Source organism: Camponotus floridanus, unplaced genomic scaffold (genome assembly GCF_003227725.1).
Source record: "Camponotus floridanus strain SB8 unplaced genomic scaffold, Cflo_v7.5 scaffold1, whole genome shotgun sequence".
Classification (NCBI taxonomy): Eukaryota; Metazoa; Arthropoda; class Insecta; order Hymenoptera; family Formicidae; genus Camponotus; species Camponotus floridanus.
The window spans coordinates 4,906,520-4,922,189 of record NW_020229214.1 but is presented as its reverse complement, the minus strand read 5'-3'; the positions used below and the strand labels follow the sequence as shown (position 1 = coordinate 4,922,189).

Here is a 15,670-nt window from a genome sequence, read left to right as displayed (position 1 = left end):
GATTAATTTTTAAACGTCATTAATAAAAAAGCTACAGAATAGAAGAGACACTTCTTTCACCTGAGCTTAAAATAAAATACTTTAAATCTATCGATGATATAATCCACAAATCAATTTAGATTTTATTATACTAATATTGATCGACTATAAACTTAACAGTTTATATAAAAAATAGCTTGTTTTAAAATAAGCACTTTTATTGAAATATAATTATATGCTTAGATTAACCAGTGCAACATTTTGTCTAATTCCTTTAAAAGCTAACATTTTTCAAACATTATGTGACAACAATCTTTTTCCCTAGTAATCAAATTCTGTCACATATTAATCATTCTATATTAATTAGAATAATTCCTATATAGAAAAGTAAATATATAACATTAAAAAATATTCTCTAATGATGCTTAATTCAAAATCAGTGAAAATAATAATATATTATTATACTGTTTAAATATATCAATCATTAAGTAATACAATATTAATCGTCTATTAATCGTCGTTAAATTAATTAATGTCGTTAAAAAATATATCGTGATATCATATTTATTCTCTCGTACTATCATTCTCCAATTGATGTTACATGACCTAGAATTCTTTAGCATACCTAAATGATAATTGAACGTACTTATACAGTTTTCAGAAAGAGCTTCATATTTTATTAATTAAACAATTTATCCTAATAGAATTCAAGCATACAATCTATCAATCGTTCTCTCAGAATCAGTCATTTAATTATATAATTATATATATATAAAATTTGAAGGCTATTGGGCGTAGAACGCACGCATAATTGGCACTTACCAAAGAGATTCGGGTACTTACATATAGCTAAAAAGATAATTTATATCTGCCATGTGAAAAAATTTATGAGAATTATGTTGAAAGGCACGACTCATTAAAACCTTTCCAAACAACATACTATAGATTATTAAAATTTGTTTCCGGATAAAATTTCTTCTGTTGAACGATTAATGCTGTCGTTGCACACATTGATTTATAGATTAATCGTCATTGAAATATATTCAAAACGCTTTGAGAAAGCATGTATGTATATATATATATATATATATATATATATATATATATATATATATATATATATATAATACTTTTATCAGTATATATTTTAAAGCACTTTTTTTTAAATAATTGCTTATATATGTAGCAACCACGTTATCATTCCACACATCAGTGGATCATATACATGTGATATATTTAACGGAGCATATATATGTATATGTAATTATATCGTATATATATTGTCGAAATGTTTCTTGGAGAATATTAGCTTTATGCTTAACTGTGACCAAAATTCATTATTATCACTTGTTAGATGAACAGTCTTAAACTTCTTTTAGTAATGGATCTTTACATATTTACTGCAAGGGAAATTGCGCGCAGTTGAATATATAGTATCAATCTTACTTCCATCGATTTAGATTTTATTTTCTTCTTAATAATTTATCATTATTAATTATCGTTATTCGCCGATCAAATGAAACAGGCACACAATTAAAACTCAAATATGAAATAGTTAAATATTGTTCCAATATTTTTAACGCAAAAGTAAACGAATTAATACGAATTAATCAATAAGATCAAGAAATGTGTGTAAAAGATTGTTTCAACTATTTCGGTCTTGCAGTCAACGCATTCTTTTCTGTTTAGTGAAGATAGAAAGATTAAAACAAAGTGTAAAATATTATTATACTTAAGTTAATTTTTTTTCAATTAATTAAAATGTAATAAGTTAGATTAAAAAATATATATATATATATATATATATATATATATAATTATACTTAATAAAATATCATCAATGAAAGTATGATAATCGAAGGAATTTTGTATCAATACACTCTCTTGATGATATTTATCACTTGCAAGATTAAAACAATACTTGATAAATTATTGATAATTTGTTATAAAATATGATAGGAAAGGCATGTCCATTCTTGCAAATCTAAAGAATGTTGCATCAATACATTGTCTCGATTCACCACTTATAAGGCTGAAACAATTATTGACAATTATTATGACAGAAGAGAAAAAATAAAAATAGGCATCAGATATTTGCAAAAATATGGCCTTTAATTCAACAAAATTGTATCAAAACGGGAAAAACGCGAGTAAAGGATGAACTGTATTTAAAGAAGAGAGCTGCAACACAATTATACATATTATAGTAAGAAAAAAAAAGAAAAAAAAATAAAAACGAATTCCCTACAATCCGCGCCAGAATCGTAGACCATGTACTTCTCCATTTCGTCAACCGTTAAACAGTCCATATGAGCGAAATATCTATGACAGCCGCTCGCTTCGGCTAATAATACAAAAATTCAATCGATTGCGCGTCAGTAATCGCAACACACGTTTACTACTGCAATCGAATATAGAGATACATTGTAATCTAACGTAAAATTAACAATGTTTAACGTCATTGACAAGTATCGTAATGGAAAAACGATCAGCGAGTTATACATACTGTCTCCCGTTATATCACATTAATATCGAATATATATTACGCGCGCAATATAATAATGACAAATAATTACTAGATAATTACTTTCGCCACTTTTAGAATAATTTTTTTAGCATTATCGTTAACAGTTCGTATTGAATTAAGCGTAATACTTTAACACGATAAACGCATGATGACGATACTATTATAGATTTCCTGAGAATTCTATGCGTTTCATTGAGCCCAGCTCAAATTACCATAACGGAGCCCTATTGTCTCGCGTAAAAAATTATTGTCATTGCAAAAGCCAGAATGCGACTCTTATGACTTTAACAAAAATGTGTATACGCTATATGTCTGTTATATATACGTATATACACGTGTGTATGTGTATATGTACGTATTCTTATAATGCACAATCATGGCTATAATCTAGCATCTACTGTACTTGGCACGATAGTATTATTTCGCGGTAAAAAAAAAGAATCGGTAAGAGAACCTGTCTCTCTAAGTGAACATACATATATACTAAATAAAAGTACATCATTTGCGTTCGAACGTAGTAAGAACTGCGTTCGCAATAGGAACTTTTTTTTATAAACATGATTTTTTAATATTTATCTTGTCCTTTCGCACGCACGGTAACGATAATAAACCAATCGTTGCGCATCCGCAAGCTTAATCAGCGGTATAAATCGGCATGTGTCCCCGTATCATTGGAGTAGTCCTAGCTGTCCATGGCTCCGCGATAAAAACTAAGTCTGCACCCTGTTACCCAATGTTCTAGATCAGGTGGCGCAACGTCGGTTAACCGAAAAAGTCAAAAAGGAACAAAAAAGAGAGGAAGACAACGAACGCAAAGCGAACGTAAAGCGCATGTACTAAATTGTGACCGCGTGTGTACAAGACCTTGTCGCTTCCTTTGGATCATCGTCCGTATTTGATACGGAGACATACGTTAGTTGTTTATTCCGAAATTCGGATTCAACCCTATCACTTGATTAGTCTTTGAGTTCCTTGTCAAGGGTGTATGATGTGACATTGAGTCCACGGAATGTTGCCATTGCCAACAACTGCGGCAAAAATACCGGAAACAAGCCTAAACACATAAATGCATAAATTTAAATAAATATATACATATACACGAAAAGATTTAAGTTATAAAAATTAATTGTATAGAATTTATTAAATTGTTTTTACCACATCACGACAGAAGTAATGTCCTTGTTGTACAACACATCCGGAGCATATCGATTCTTCGATGTACGGGTCCACTTGTACCTGAAAAAAAACATAAATATAGAAATATATAATCTTTTTATACATATATAAATTAAATATAATCTTTCTTATATATAGTTTTGGAATTCGACATACCTTTTTCGTAAATTTGTCAGTCTTAATTTCTATGAATGAAGCAGTGATCGCTTTAAAATACGATTGTTTCGTACTGAATGTAACGCGGCCAGAACCTATCGGATATTTATGCTTATCGGTATCGATTCCTACAATAATGAACTTTATTAGTTTTTAACGTAGGATTATATTTGAGGTAATTGTGAGGTGACATATAAACATATACAAAAAATATATAAAATATGTATAAAATTTCAAAAATAATATTTAAACGAGATAAATGATAAAATGATAACAATTACACACCCGCATAAATGACTCCATGAAAAAGATCATCCATAACTTTTGCTAATCCTGCAGCTGTTAGCATTCCGTGCAGCGCACCAACGAAGACCGTTTTATGCGCATCGAGTCTTTGCGATGAAGATTTAACATAGTTACTGTTCTCAAGGATCCATGGAATCACTTGTACCTGAAAATTGAATATATACATATATAGTTATAAGAATTTAATTTTAGTAATATATGTTTGAAAAAATATACAATTAACGTACATCTTTTGGCTTTGAACGCTTGGATATAATTTTATAATACCATCTCTTTCCATTGGTAATATCATGAGTGCAGCAGGACAACATTGCTCTGACCTGAAAGAGATATATTAATTATACAATCTTTATATTATATCCAAGATCAGTAATCGAATGTTGATAACCGCACACCTGTTTCTCAGATTCGAATATAATATACGCGTATCCTTTTGGCTGAGCGGATGGCGCCTTTGTCGGCCATTCGACGCGAACCGGTCCGAATTGTTTGAATGTTGAAATTAAAATGGCTTCCGTAACATCCCATGGTACACCTCCCAGAAATACTTTAGGTGAATAAGCGACTGGTTCCTCAGTACTTTGTGGCAAAAAGCCACTCCATGTGCATGTCGGATAGCAATGTGCTGAAATATATAAATAAATTAATATGATTGATTACGGAATTTTTTCCCACAAAATTTGCATCTACATCTTAGTAAAATTTTTTTTACTTATAGAGTCAAAATTTCGCAAAAAAATATCATTCAAAAAAATTTACGATATTTAATATTTAAAATATATCTAGATAATTATATTTAAAGTTTTATTATAAGATATTTTAAAATTAACAAATTATCTATTACGTGAAACACGGATGTAAACTTGTCTGCAAATTTCGTATGATTAATTTGGGTAATTTGTATCATATATTCGTGTACAAATAATGATAATAATAGTAATTTCAATAATTTCTTGTACAGTACAAGTAGATATAATATATTAGTACGTACCTGCAGCATTTCGGTGGGATCTCGCTACTCGATCGAGCGACACTGGTGGAACCAATCTACGCGCGGCGCTTCCAAGACTAGTACAGCAATTTTTTTCGTGATTTAAGAGAGAATTGAGAAAATTGCTGCGATTTTGCCCGATTCCGTGATGATGCTGGTAATAATGCGAGCTCGTTGGATTTTGTTGTAACGATGACAAGTATTTTTTTACAGCCATACGTTCGAATGCCGTTCTATTGTTGGGGCACGTGTTTGTCTTCGATATTATAGAGTCCAAGGATGGCGGAAAGCAAGAATTCGATGAGGAATTCAGCGATAAACAATTCTACGAACAAGAATTTCGAGTTACCGATATTTAGCAAAAATAATGTACAGAATCTTAGGCAATAAAAACAGTTTTGCGAAAAGAATAATGCTCTCTCTCACCATTATTATATCAGATAAGGAACCATCCGCACTACCAATACCGCTTGTCTCTGAATCTGCCGGTGAGTTGGAACGCGAGCCGTTACATCCCAGGAAATGAGAGAATTCTAGTGTTGGGCTGCCGCAATCACTAACGTCAATAAATTATCATTTGTGGAATATACGAAATATATATGAGAATTTAATAATCATTCAACAATATTTCGCATATGTAGTCACAAAATATAATACATATTCACAAAACATATAATTTGATTAATAATAATTTATTATAACATTCTAATATTTATTATAATAATTATTATAATATATAATTATTATAATATTTAATAATAATTTATATATTTTATAATTAATAATAATATATTAATATATAATTATTATAATATTTAATAATAATTTATATATTTTATAATTAATAATAATTTATTAATTGATAGAATTAATATATGCATGTGTGCACACACAATTATATATAATTTAAAATTAAATATCAAAATTTAATATTAATTTAAATGTTTTTAGAAAAATTATTTTTTGTACTCGAAATAAATATAATAAATTATTTTATATCGTGCACATTTTATACTTTTGAAATACACACAATATAATGTTTCATTCTTGCTATCTTTATCTTCTGATTCTTTTCTTACCTGTATGGAGTAGAGCAACCTCGTATAGGACGGCCAAAGTATGATGAATCGATGGGCGATGATGAAGAGCCGGGATATTGAAACGATAATCGGCTAGTCGGTGAAGACGGCGTATTTGTACTATTACTGGCAGTGGAAGAATAGCTGTAAAGATCGGACGTGAAGCTGCCGGGTGTGCTCGGACTGCCGGGAGTGGCCACCGAATTCGGCGAGCTCGGAATATCAAGGCCAGATGAATTCGAGCAAAAACCATGATTTCGATGGCACTGTAAGTAAGTATACGTAATTAATACAGTAATTGCACAAGTTACCAAAAGCTGCCAAAATCTTTATTCATTTTATGCTCTCTCGTACATCATAGAATAAACATAAATCATTTCTCTCAAAGTCAACGTTATGCAAGATAAAATCATCGATATCTCGGTGAGTTCAGAGATCTCAATATATCATATATGTAAATATAAAAATAATTTCATCTATATTTGTACCATCGAAAATTGAACTTGGATATAATACGTTTCGTGCTCCAGTTAAGTAACATATCTCGGAATTTGCGAGGTACTAGAAAGAAGTATGGAATTCGCTTTGCGCACATGCGTTTCAAAGTACTTGGAATATGTCCAAATTGAAACGAAGTATTATGCGATATATGAGAGGACACGGTGTCTTGAAATGGCAGCGACTTTACGTCGGCTTGAATTAAAGGGAAGAAGGGCGTTCTCTCTAATAGAGAGTCGTTTGGCTCGCATGAACCAGTCTCGGTCATCGAAACTATCCTAGCACTCTATTCATTTTATCCAGATCGTTATTTATATATCTTGAGTCAAATTATTAGAAATCTGTTTTGAATTGTGTTTCGCGGAATGTTTGAAATGTATATTCAAATATTTTATATGTATATTCAAATATTTTATATATATATTCAAATATTTTCTAATTGATAATTAAAGAAATATAAGTGATATAAATTAAATTTAAATTTTAAATTAATAGAAAAATTGTGATCTGAAATTTGCCGGAACACATATCGTTCGAGAATAATTCTGATAGGCATTTAAAATATATAATGCGATATGATAAATATCGATCAAGTTAAATTTTAGAATCGGGAAACTCGAACAAGGAAATAAGATAGTTGGAATTATTCCAATGGGATAATCATTGTTGGAGTTATTGCACCGTCGAGGAAATTCTTCCAGCACAATATGCTTTATGTTACGTTTATCATCTTTATTGCCATTCTGTGCGTAAAATTTCTAGCTTGCTGAAATTATTACTGCAATCGCGTTTTCTTATCAAATCGTTGTCAAATGTGTCCTTATTTTATAATGGAGAATAATCTCTTGCGAGTAATAGCAACAGTATAATTTTTTCGTGAATAAACGAATTCTCAAAAATATTATAACAGAGCAAAATATAAAATGTGAAATCTAAAGTATGAAATAAAATAATAGTTTTGAATTAACTATATTATGAAAATTTTTATTTGATTACACTTTGCAGTTTGTCGATATTAAATTGCGTTCTTATTTGTCAATTAATAGATTACGTTATCTTGACATAAAATGCGATTTCCATTTATATATAATATTTTACATTTCGATGATATAAGTTTTATCACAATGCGCCAATCGAATATTAACTCCTACTGATCCACCTCTCTATTGCCTCTATCCAATTGTAACAAAAGCCGCGTTAAGTATCTTTCTCATGCATAATTTGTTGCGTTATATTATTAATCAAACATATCCTCGCAACGAATAAACTTTCTCACTCTTAATAAACTTTCTCTTCTCAACAATGTTATAGAATCTTAAATTTTCATTGGAATAAATCTCAATAGATAGATATACGTATACATTTTTACCTCATGTTGCTGTTGTGAAGAAGATCCCTGGGTTTGATCATAATTGCCGAATTGATAATTACGATAATTCGAAGAACCAATCGTCAGTTGATTTCCCACCAACGATCCTCGAGGCAAACCCAGTCCGAACATATCCGAAATTGCGCTGTCGCCTGCGTGTTAAAAAAAAAGGAAATAATACACTCACTCACAAGGCAAAAAATTGCACAATAATAAATCTAATAAAGATCCGGAAATAAGTTTAATCGTTTTGCAAACGAAGGGATAAAGTTAAACGATATCCAAAGATAGATCAAAACTTTTAAGATAATTCTTTAGACAATTTTTTAGAGTTCTTTATCATCAGTTTTCATCGATTAAACTTGAAGAGTACACCTAAGTGAAAGCAAGCAGGATAAAAAATGCTTCATCTCACCATCAATGCTGACGTTCTTATCGGATTGGGAAGAGGAAGAAGCATCCTGCGAATAATTTGGAAGGTGCGTAGGCGACGGTGGTGGTGGTAGATCGATCAATAAATTGTTGATCGATTGCAACTGATGCAATCTCTCGCGCTCTTGGTCGCGTTCCTTACCGCGCTCTCGCTCGCGAGTTTGACTCAGTTTGCGCAGTAGCAGCTTGCTGCGTTCCCGGTTCTGCGTCGCATCCTGATGCAACGGATCCTGATGATGCATCGATAATGGCTCTCGATCGAATTCGACGTCCGTTTCGTCGCTCTCGTCGCTCAGAGAAATGTCCGTCTGCAAAATCGATATTTACTAATCAGTTTCGGAAGCCTCTGATATTTTACAATCGCATATTTTTAAAACAATATCGAGGTATTGATTATTTTTTTTAATTGTTCTGAAAAAATCTCTTCAATACAGTCAGTGAATTTAAAAAAAAAAAGATCGAAAGATCGTTGAACTACTTTAACTAACAAAAGCTGTAAAGATATTTCATATGTAAATGAAGAATTGACTAGAAGGAAGTGGTTTTTTGTCATAATCTGACAAAAGAACTTCAGCTGGAAGTACAAATACGCGCTATTATCTTCGTAGAAAAAAAGGGAGCACTCCTAATATATCTTACATAGTTCAAATACTTAAACTTCTATTTTAAAAAAAACTCTTATTTTCAAAACCCGTGGGTAGAGCTTTCGAGATTTCGAGATTTCGATTGTTTAAAACTTGAAAATTATTTTCGATTCGATTCGCGATACGAAACGTGGTATATTCCTTACGGTGTTTCTTGCCGGCCGATATCGTTTGTTCCGGACCTCGTGATCGTAACAACGAGCAAGGAGGCCTAAATTCGCACGCGACGTTCTCGCTATGAACGACGCCGATCGACTGCGCGTCGCGATCGACGAACGAAAACAGCGCGCCTCCTGAAGGACGCCACGATGCCGGCTGTGGCGCGTTTGTGGAATTCGCAAAAAAAAGGAGAGAAAAAAACATTCTTTAGAGGAATGAAGTGGGGAAGAATATCGGGAAACACACATTCCATGACTTTTCCCAGAATTTTGGCTTTTCAATGACGAACCGAGTATATCGCCGTTTACTTATACACGCGATGATTCCATCATCGTGTTTATACGTCACCAATGACGCAATCGTGAAGTCTTTTACTGAAATAATTTTGCAAGATTCTCTCCTATTGTGTGCGTGAAATCTCAGGATTATCGTAATATGATGCGAAAAATAATAATATTAATAAAAACGATAATAATCTCTTATATTAATATTGTAAAATAAATTACATGTTTATGAACTTTTTAAACAAATCATCACTTTTTTTTTCGAGAAATATGAATGAGAGAATAAAAACTTGAAATAAATCTCTAAAATGAATATTGAAACTAAATTATTTAATTATAGTAAAAATAATTCTAAATAATAATGAATAAATAAGAGAAAAAAATTGCACTGCTTGAAAATTTATGCGATAAACTCGAAAATATACATTTTATCGGTATTTCGTTCAAGATTTGTAAATCCAGAACACGTGTCCATTATCAAACTCCGCAATTAACTCACCCTCGTACAAATCGATCGACCCAAAAATTTTTGGCAATCGTGCACGAATGCATCGATCCCATTTTCTTCCATGAGTATCACAAATGTATTCGAAACAATATCTCAGAGATGTATCGAATATATATTCGCCAGGAATATAAAATTCTCTCGCGTACATGTACGTATATTATAGCTTCGATATGTATGTCGCCGTGTTTATTTACATTTGCTCGGGATAGGACATTCCTTTACGATATATACCTATCTATGTCGTCCATGTAGCGCATCAAATTAATAAACGAGCATTTCCAGCACATTAAGAGCCTAAAAGAAGAATAAATAAAAGATTTTACAATCATCGGAGATAAAAGTGGCAATTGAATTCACCGAATAGCGGAACCGATCGGTTTTTGCTTCTAACATCCTTGAAATGTCGTGACTTTGTTCAATTCTCTATCTACGTATCAGCACTTACAGAACAATATAATTCGCGGAATAATATCACAATAAGTATGATCAAAAATGTATATATCAGCGTTTTTTCCTGTGAATTAACAGGAATTATTTCATGTTAAATGAATTTAAAGTCGATATTAATTATCCAGATATAATCGGGTCTTAATCTTGCGGACAGATAACGAGACTTACCGGTTGCATTAGTGTGGGCATGTCCGTGGGAAAAATTCGTCAACGGTCCTGTTGCGATTTCCGAGGATGCGTAGATTCCGCTGATGATACACAGCTCGTTCCCACACGAATTCCAGAGACACGAGTGAGTGAGAGCCGCCGACTGTCGTCCGCCACTAATAACAACGCGCGATAAGCTTCATGTGTTGCACGTCTCCCGAGAAGTTACGTGCGAATGACGATGATAAACAGCAGCGGCGGCGGCGGTGGCGGCGAGGGATGATTCCTCAGGACGAAGGATCCGCCCGGTCACGGTGGGAGATTTTAACACGTCGCGGGAAGCGCATTCGTCGCGCTGTCCGTTCGACGTTCCCTGCCAAGTCTTCCCGATCCTTTACCATTCACTGACGATGGTACAGCAATGGAACGCCCATTCCTCCGTGCTATACCACCCCGAATGAACTAAAGATTTCTCCCCGCTCGTATTTTCTCTCTTTCTCTCCCACTCTGTCTCTTTTCCCTCGCACGCACGCTCCATCGAAGATGGTCGCTCCGCAACGAATTCGGAATCTCTGATATATCGCGCCTAGCTTTATTATTTTTATTATCTTTTTATCCTTTCACATTCTGTCATATGCAGAACCTAAAATTTAAAACAGCGAAAGAGCTAAAAAAATAAGAGCTTAGAAACTTTTCCGAAAAAAAAGGAAGACATGAAAGAAAGACACTCAATTTATATTTTACGACACATTCGTTAAATCTGAACTTAATTATTAGAATTGTCTTCGCATCCTTTATTTTTCAAGCTAACACATGTTTGATATATGTAAGTTGATACAATATCAACGAAGCAATGTATCTTGCCACGAGAAATTCGCACATATAACTTTGTAAGATGTATCAAAACTAGAGTATATAAAAAATGTATATACATTATTTACATTATCATTTTAATACGCCGAGATTACATACTACGGAGAATAAATATGCTTTAAGCAAAGCTATTTGCTTCATACGTTGATTGCATAAGAAAGAGATTTATAGATTTAATTATATTCTATATGTGCGGTCGACGAATCCAACATCTCGACCTCGGAAGTATCGCCGGTCGAATAATTAACGGCGTCTCGTGTCTGCCGTTCGAGTTTTCCAGATGTACTATCTTCTCGGATCTTTCCCATTTTGCCGGAATTTTCTCCCCAACTGTTGGAGAATAGAATCACTCTTAATTTATCGATGTCTTGACCATTTGAACTATTGCCCATATTGCTGGAATTTTCCGGTCTAACTTCGCTGTCCTCAGATTTGTATTTCGGTATTTCCGTAGGCGCATCTGAAAAGTTTTTATTCGTAAATAAATTCTACGATTTTATCTCGAGCTTATGATGTAAAAAATTGAATCGCTTATTGTAATAACAATTAAATTCTTTCCACGTACCAGGATACGGTGGTGCCTCATCAATCAACTGTTCCATTACGTAACCCAACATAGTTGCAGTAAATGTGTCGTCCCTTCTGAGACCGAGCGCTCTATGAAAAGCATCCACTGCTTCTTGAATGTTACCCATTAATGCGTGAATAAAACCAATCGATGAGTAAGTCGATGGGTTTAATGAATCCAAGACTAACGCCTGTTGATGATACTCTAATGCCTCGTCGTACTTTTTCATTTTTCTACAAGTGTGCCCTAAGTTATTCAATAATGCTTCCCATTTACTGGGCAGAATCACGTTTCTTACATCGCCCTGAATGCTTTTCATAGCTTCCTTAAATAATCGTTCTGCATTTTTGTAACTGTGTTTAACAAGAATAATTTTTGATAATTTATATGGATAAATTGAAGATTATATCGTAATTTTTCAAAATTTATAAATGATAAAACGCAATGATATAGAATATAAAAAAAAACCAGAAATAATACTTACTCTAAATTGTAAAAACATATAACGCCCATTTCATGTATCACAAACGGATCGTTTGGTGCTATTCCTTGAGCTTGTTGAAAGAATTTGTCAGCCAGTTTTAGATTATTCGTCAAACCACACTCTAATCCAATATACAAAAGTGGAAGATGACATCCTTTCATTAGTTGTGATGCTTTGAAATAAGCAGCCATTGCTTGATCGTGTTCATTTTCTACTGCAAAGGAATGTCCATATGCCAACCAAGCAGGACCAAACAGTCTGTCCAGTGCTGTAGCTTTTGCTAAATATCTTCTTGCTTGGTCGCTTTTGCCTTGAATATAATATTGTTGAAAAATTTCTGTTTTATTCACAAGCATTTATTTAAAATTCTTACTATCGTTTTTTATTTCAATACTTTTCATTTAATAATATTTAATTATATTTTAGAAATAATTATTAAATAGTAACTAGGTACCTATGGTGTAATAATAACATCCAACTGCAAACCATGCCAAAGCCATTTCCGGATATAGATCAACCAATCTATGCGCCAGATAAAATAAAGCTAAAGAAGAAATAAATCTTGTTAACAAATTTAAATATTAACATGTCTTTTATAATAAGATGTAAACTTACCATTAGTTTTTTTAAGCTCGACTAAGCAGGCAATATGCACTGGAAGACACGAGTTGTGGTACGGATCCTTTTTTAAAATTCTAAACATTAAAAATGTCATGTTGTTTTGTATACAAAAATATTTCATTATAGAAATATGTTACTTACATCTCTGTGAGTGAGAAACATTGATGATAATCACAGTTATAATATAATCTTTCAGCCTTTGCAACTTGCATATCTAAATTGTCTGCTAATCTGTCAGTGACGCAAATTCCCATTACATTACATGTAATTAATGATTGTTTTGTATTTGGTTCTTGATATTTTTTTAGTTTACTATCATACAATAGTCGTAGAAGTTCTGCTTCACCTTTCATGCATTGTTCAGCAAATGGTAAGGATTCCAAGAGTTCTCGTTCTAAAACAATTATTATTACATTAATTTACTTAAAAAAATAATAATAAAATTCAATTGCACAATCAATATAATACCTTCGGAGGCTGAAAGCATTTGATTTTGTACTAAAGCTTCAAATGCTTCATATGAATAAACATCACATTGTAAAGCTTGTTTATAACATTCTGTTGCTACTGCTCTATTATCCATCGCTTCATAAACTCTTCCTTTTACATATAATATCGAACTTTGAACCTACCAGAAAAGATTATGTCATCTTAAATATTTATATAACAAGTAACTATAAATAGTGTCATTATACTATTTTTTTGCAAATATATATATTTATCTATATATATATATATATAAATATATAAATCTATTTACATTTTTTGGAGCATCTTGAAAAATATCCATACGATCCGTAAATGTAATGCCAGCTTGTGTTATATTGGTGCATATTTCAGATTCGTTAATAACTTGAAGAGCATCAGTATATTCCTTTGCTTCTAATAAACACCTCACAGTTAAGTAGTGACACATAACATCAGTCTGTAACAACAAAAAGATCATTGTTTAATTCAATAAGTTATATACATGTCTCTTCTAATGCAAAATCATAATTACCATATATTCTAAGAAATCGACAATTACTAAAATTACCTTCTCTAATCCATATCTTTTTATGAGATGCGCAGCACGATGGTATTGTTTCATGAGATACATACATTGCGCCAAAGTGCATACATCTTTTGGATCTTCATTACTCAATGATACTACTTTGTCAGCCCAAAACAAGGCGGCACTGTACAGATGCTAAAAGTATATATGTCAAGTTAGATATACGCTTTATAGCATAGGTATTTACTACCTCATTTAATAAAGCTTACCAAATCGATGTACGATCTAACTAATTTCCTACAATTTTCCAGATCAATACTCTTCTCATCTAACAAGTTATGCATGCTATCGTTATCACTATCGCGGTGTGACATATTTAATTTTAAATTTAAACGTATTTTTTTGTAGATTTTGTTTTCAACTCGAAAAAGTTATCTATACAAGGGAACTAGGTTAGGAGTGACACATTTGCCAGATAATTAGATTTCTAGTAATAGAAAAGGAATTAGGAAAACTCAAATTCCTCTTCAAATAAATTTTGTTCGTTTCAATAGCACTTTTTTGCATTTGTTTTTAAAATGCGTACACTAATTCTTTCGAGAAAAAAAGATTAAAAGATTAAGAAAACAGCTGATCTCTACTCGATCAATTTTATACTGATGGGCTAAAACTTTATCTGGCACTCTCTTTCTTTTTCTTTATTTCTTGAAAATGATATAAACTTCGGAGAAAGAAGAAAGATATAAAGTAGATAAAAAGTGCAAGCAAAATAAACAATTCAATTATTATTTTGAACAGCTGATTATCTCAACTATACGCTTGCGCGTTACGGCTACATTTGTAACCAATCATCGACGAGGAATTGTGAGTACAGTGTATGAATAACATGTTAAATTAAATTAATTATGGCTGCGCTCAAGACTGCACTATAAATGCTCCGAAACATCATTCTATCTTTATTCTCATGGAATGTAGAACAAAGATAGAATGATGTTTCAAAGCATCCAGAGCGTCTTCCCGACCGCAGCTAATATTTTACGATATTGAAATCGCGCAATTAATTAAAATTTAAATAAATAAAATTTTATATATAAATATTATATAAAATTAAATCTCATTATATAATTTAATCATACATATATTTTATATAGAAATAAAAAATTAAAATTTTGAATTAATTCTAATATTTGTATGTATACGAATAATAAGATATTCATATATTTAATAATCTTATTGAACTGGAAATATAATTACAATTGTTAAATAAAACATCAAAGTTTTGTACCATTTATATTTGCAATATATTAAATAATTATTAATTAGATACACAATCATGTGCGATATAGTAATTTAAGGTCATATCATTTTTATATACATTTTTTTTTCTTGTCCTCTTTCTCTTTACTTCTTCCATTTTCGTAATAT

The 15,670-nt window shown here is 31.9% G+C and overlaps 2 protein-coding genes across 5 annotated transcripts; both read right to left on the bottom strand.

The window, feature by feature from the left end:
* Positions 1 to 2,053: 2,053 nt before the first annotated feature.
* On the bottom strand, positions 2,054 to 11,196 carry LOC105256486 (cytoplasmic polyadenylation element-binding protein 1). Of its 4 annotated transcripts, XM_011266427.3 has the most exons (13): positions 10,727 to 11,196; positions 10,340 to 10,402; positions 8,497 to 8,821; positions 8,082 to 8,233; positions 6,215 to 6,480; positions 5,562 to 5,691; positions 5,136 to 5,460; positions 4,540 to 4,769; positions 4,372 to 4,464; positions 4,124 to 4,289; positions 3,839 to 3,966; positions 3,662 to 3,742; positions 2,054 to 3,560 (listed from the first exon to the last, which is right to left on the bottom strand). In XM_011266427.3, exons 3-13 carry the CDS (start codon positions 8,753 to 8,755, stop codon positions 3,420 to 3,422), a joined length of 1,971 nt encoding a protein of 656 aa, XP_011264729.1. In that variant the 5' UTR covers positions 8,756 to 8,821; positions 10,340 to 10,402; positions 10,727 to 11,196; the 3' UTR covers positions 2,054 to 3,419. The 4 variants fall into 4 exon arrangements, with proteins under 4 accessions (XP_011264729.1, XP_011264727.1, XP_011264726.1 ...); XM_011266425.3 differs by lacking the exons at positions 10,340 to 10,402; positions 10,727 to 11,196 and adding an exon at positions 10,100 to 10,252 and having other exon boundaries at positions 5,562 to 5,679; XM_011266424.3 differs by lacking the exons at positions 10,340 to 10,402; positions 10,727 to 11,196 and adding an exon at positions 10,100 to 10,251.
* Positions 11,197 to 11,438: 242 nt separating this feature from the next.
* LOC105256485 (cell division cycle protein 16 homolog) lies at positions 11,439 to 15,032 on the bottom strand. The gene is made up of 10 exons (XM_011266423.3): positions 14,515 to 15,032; positions 14,288 to 14,440; positions 14,012 to 14,176; positions 13,720 to 13,879; positions 13,393 to 13,645; positions 13,246 to 13,325; positions 13,085 to 13,174; positions 12,631 to 12,940; positions 12,144 to 12,499; positions 11,439 to 12,038 (listed from the first exon to the last, which is right to left on the bottom strand). The coding sequence occupies exons 1-10, from the start codon at positions 14,617 to 14,619 to the stop codon at positions 11,752 to 11,754; spliced, it is 1,959 nt and encodes a 652-aa protein (XP_011264725.2). The 5' UTR covers positions 14,620 to 15,032; the 3' UTR covers positions 11,439 to 11,751.
* Positions 15,033 to 15,670: the final 638 nt, after the last annotated feature.

Bases quoted from the DNA above. Each gene is read 5' to 3' on its own strand.
- LOC105256486 (XM_011266424.3), bottom strand. From the start codon at position 10,171: ATGGAAGAAAATGGGATCGATGCATTCGTGCACGATTGCCAAAAATTT. The intron at 3,743-3,838 runs GTATGTCGAATT...GTTTTTTTTCAG, and splicing joins CTGACAAATTTACGAAAAAG to GTACAAGTGGACCCGTACAT. The intron at 3,561-3,661 runs GTAAAAACAATT...TTATGTGTTTAG, and splicing joins ATTACTTCTGTCGTGATGTG to GCTTGTTTCCGGTATTTTTG.
- LOC105256485 (XM_011266423.3), bottom strand. From the start codon at position 14,619: ATGTCACACCGCGATAGTGATAACGATAGCATGCATAACTTGTTAGAT. The intron at 13,326-13,392 runs GTAAGTAACATA...TTTAATGTTTAG, and splicing joins TGTTTCTCACTCACAGAGAT to AATTTTAAAAAAGGATCCGT. The intron at 12,500-12,630 runs GTAAGTATTATT...TGTTAAACACAG, and splicing joins ATATGTTTTTACAATTTAGA to TTACAAAAATGCAGAACGAT.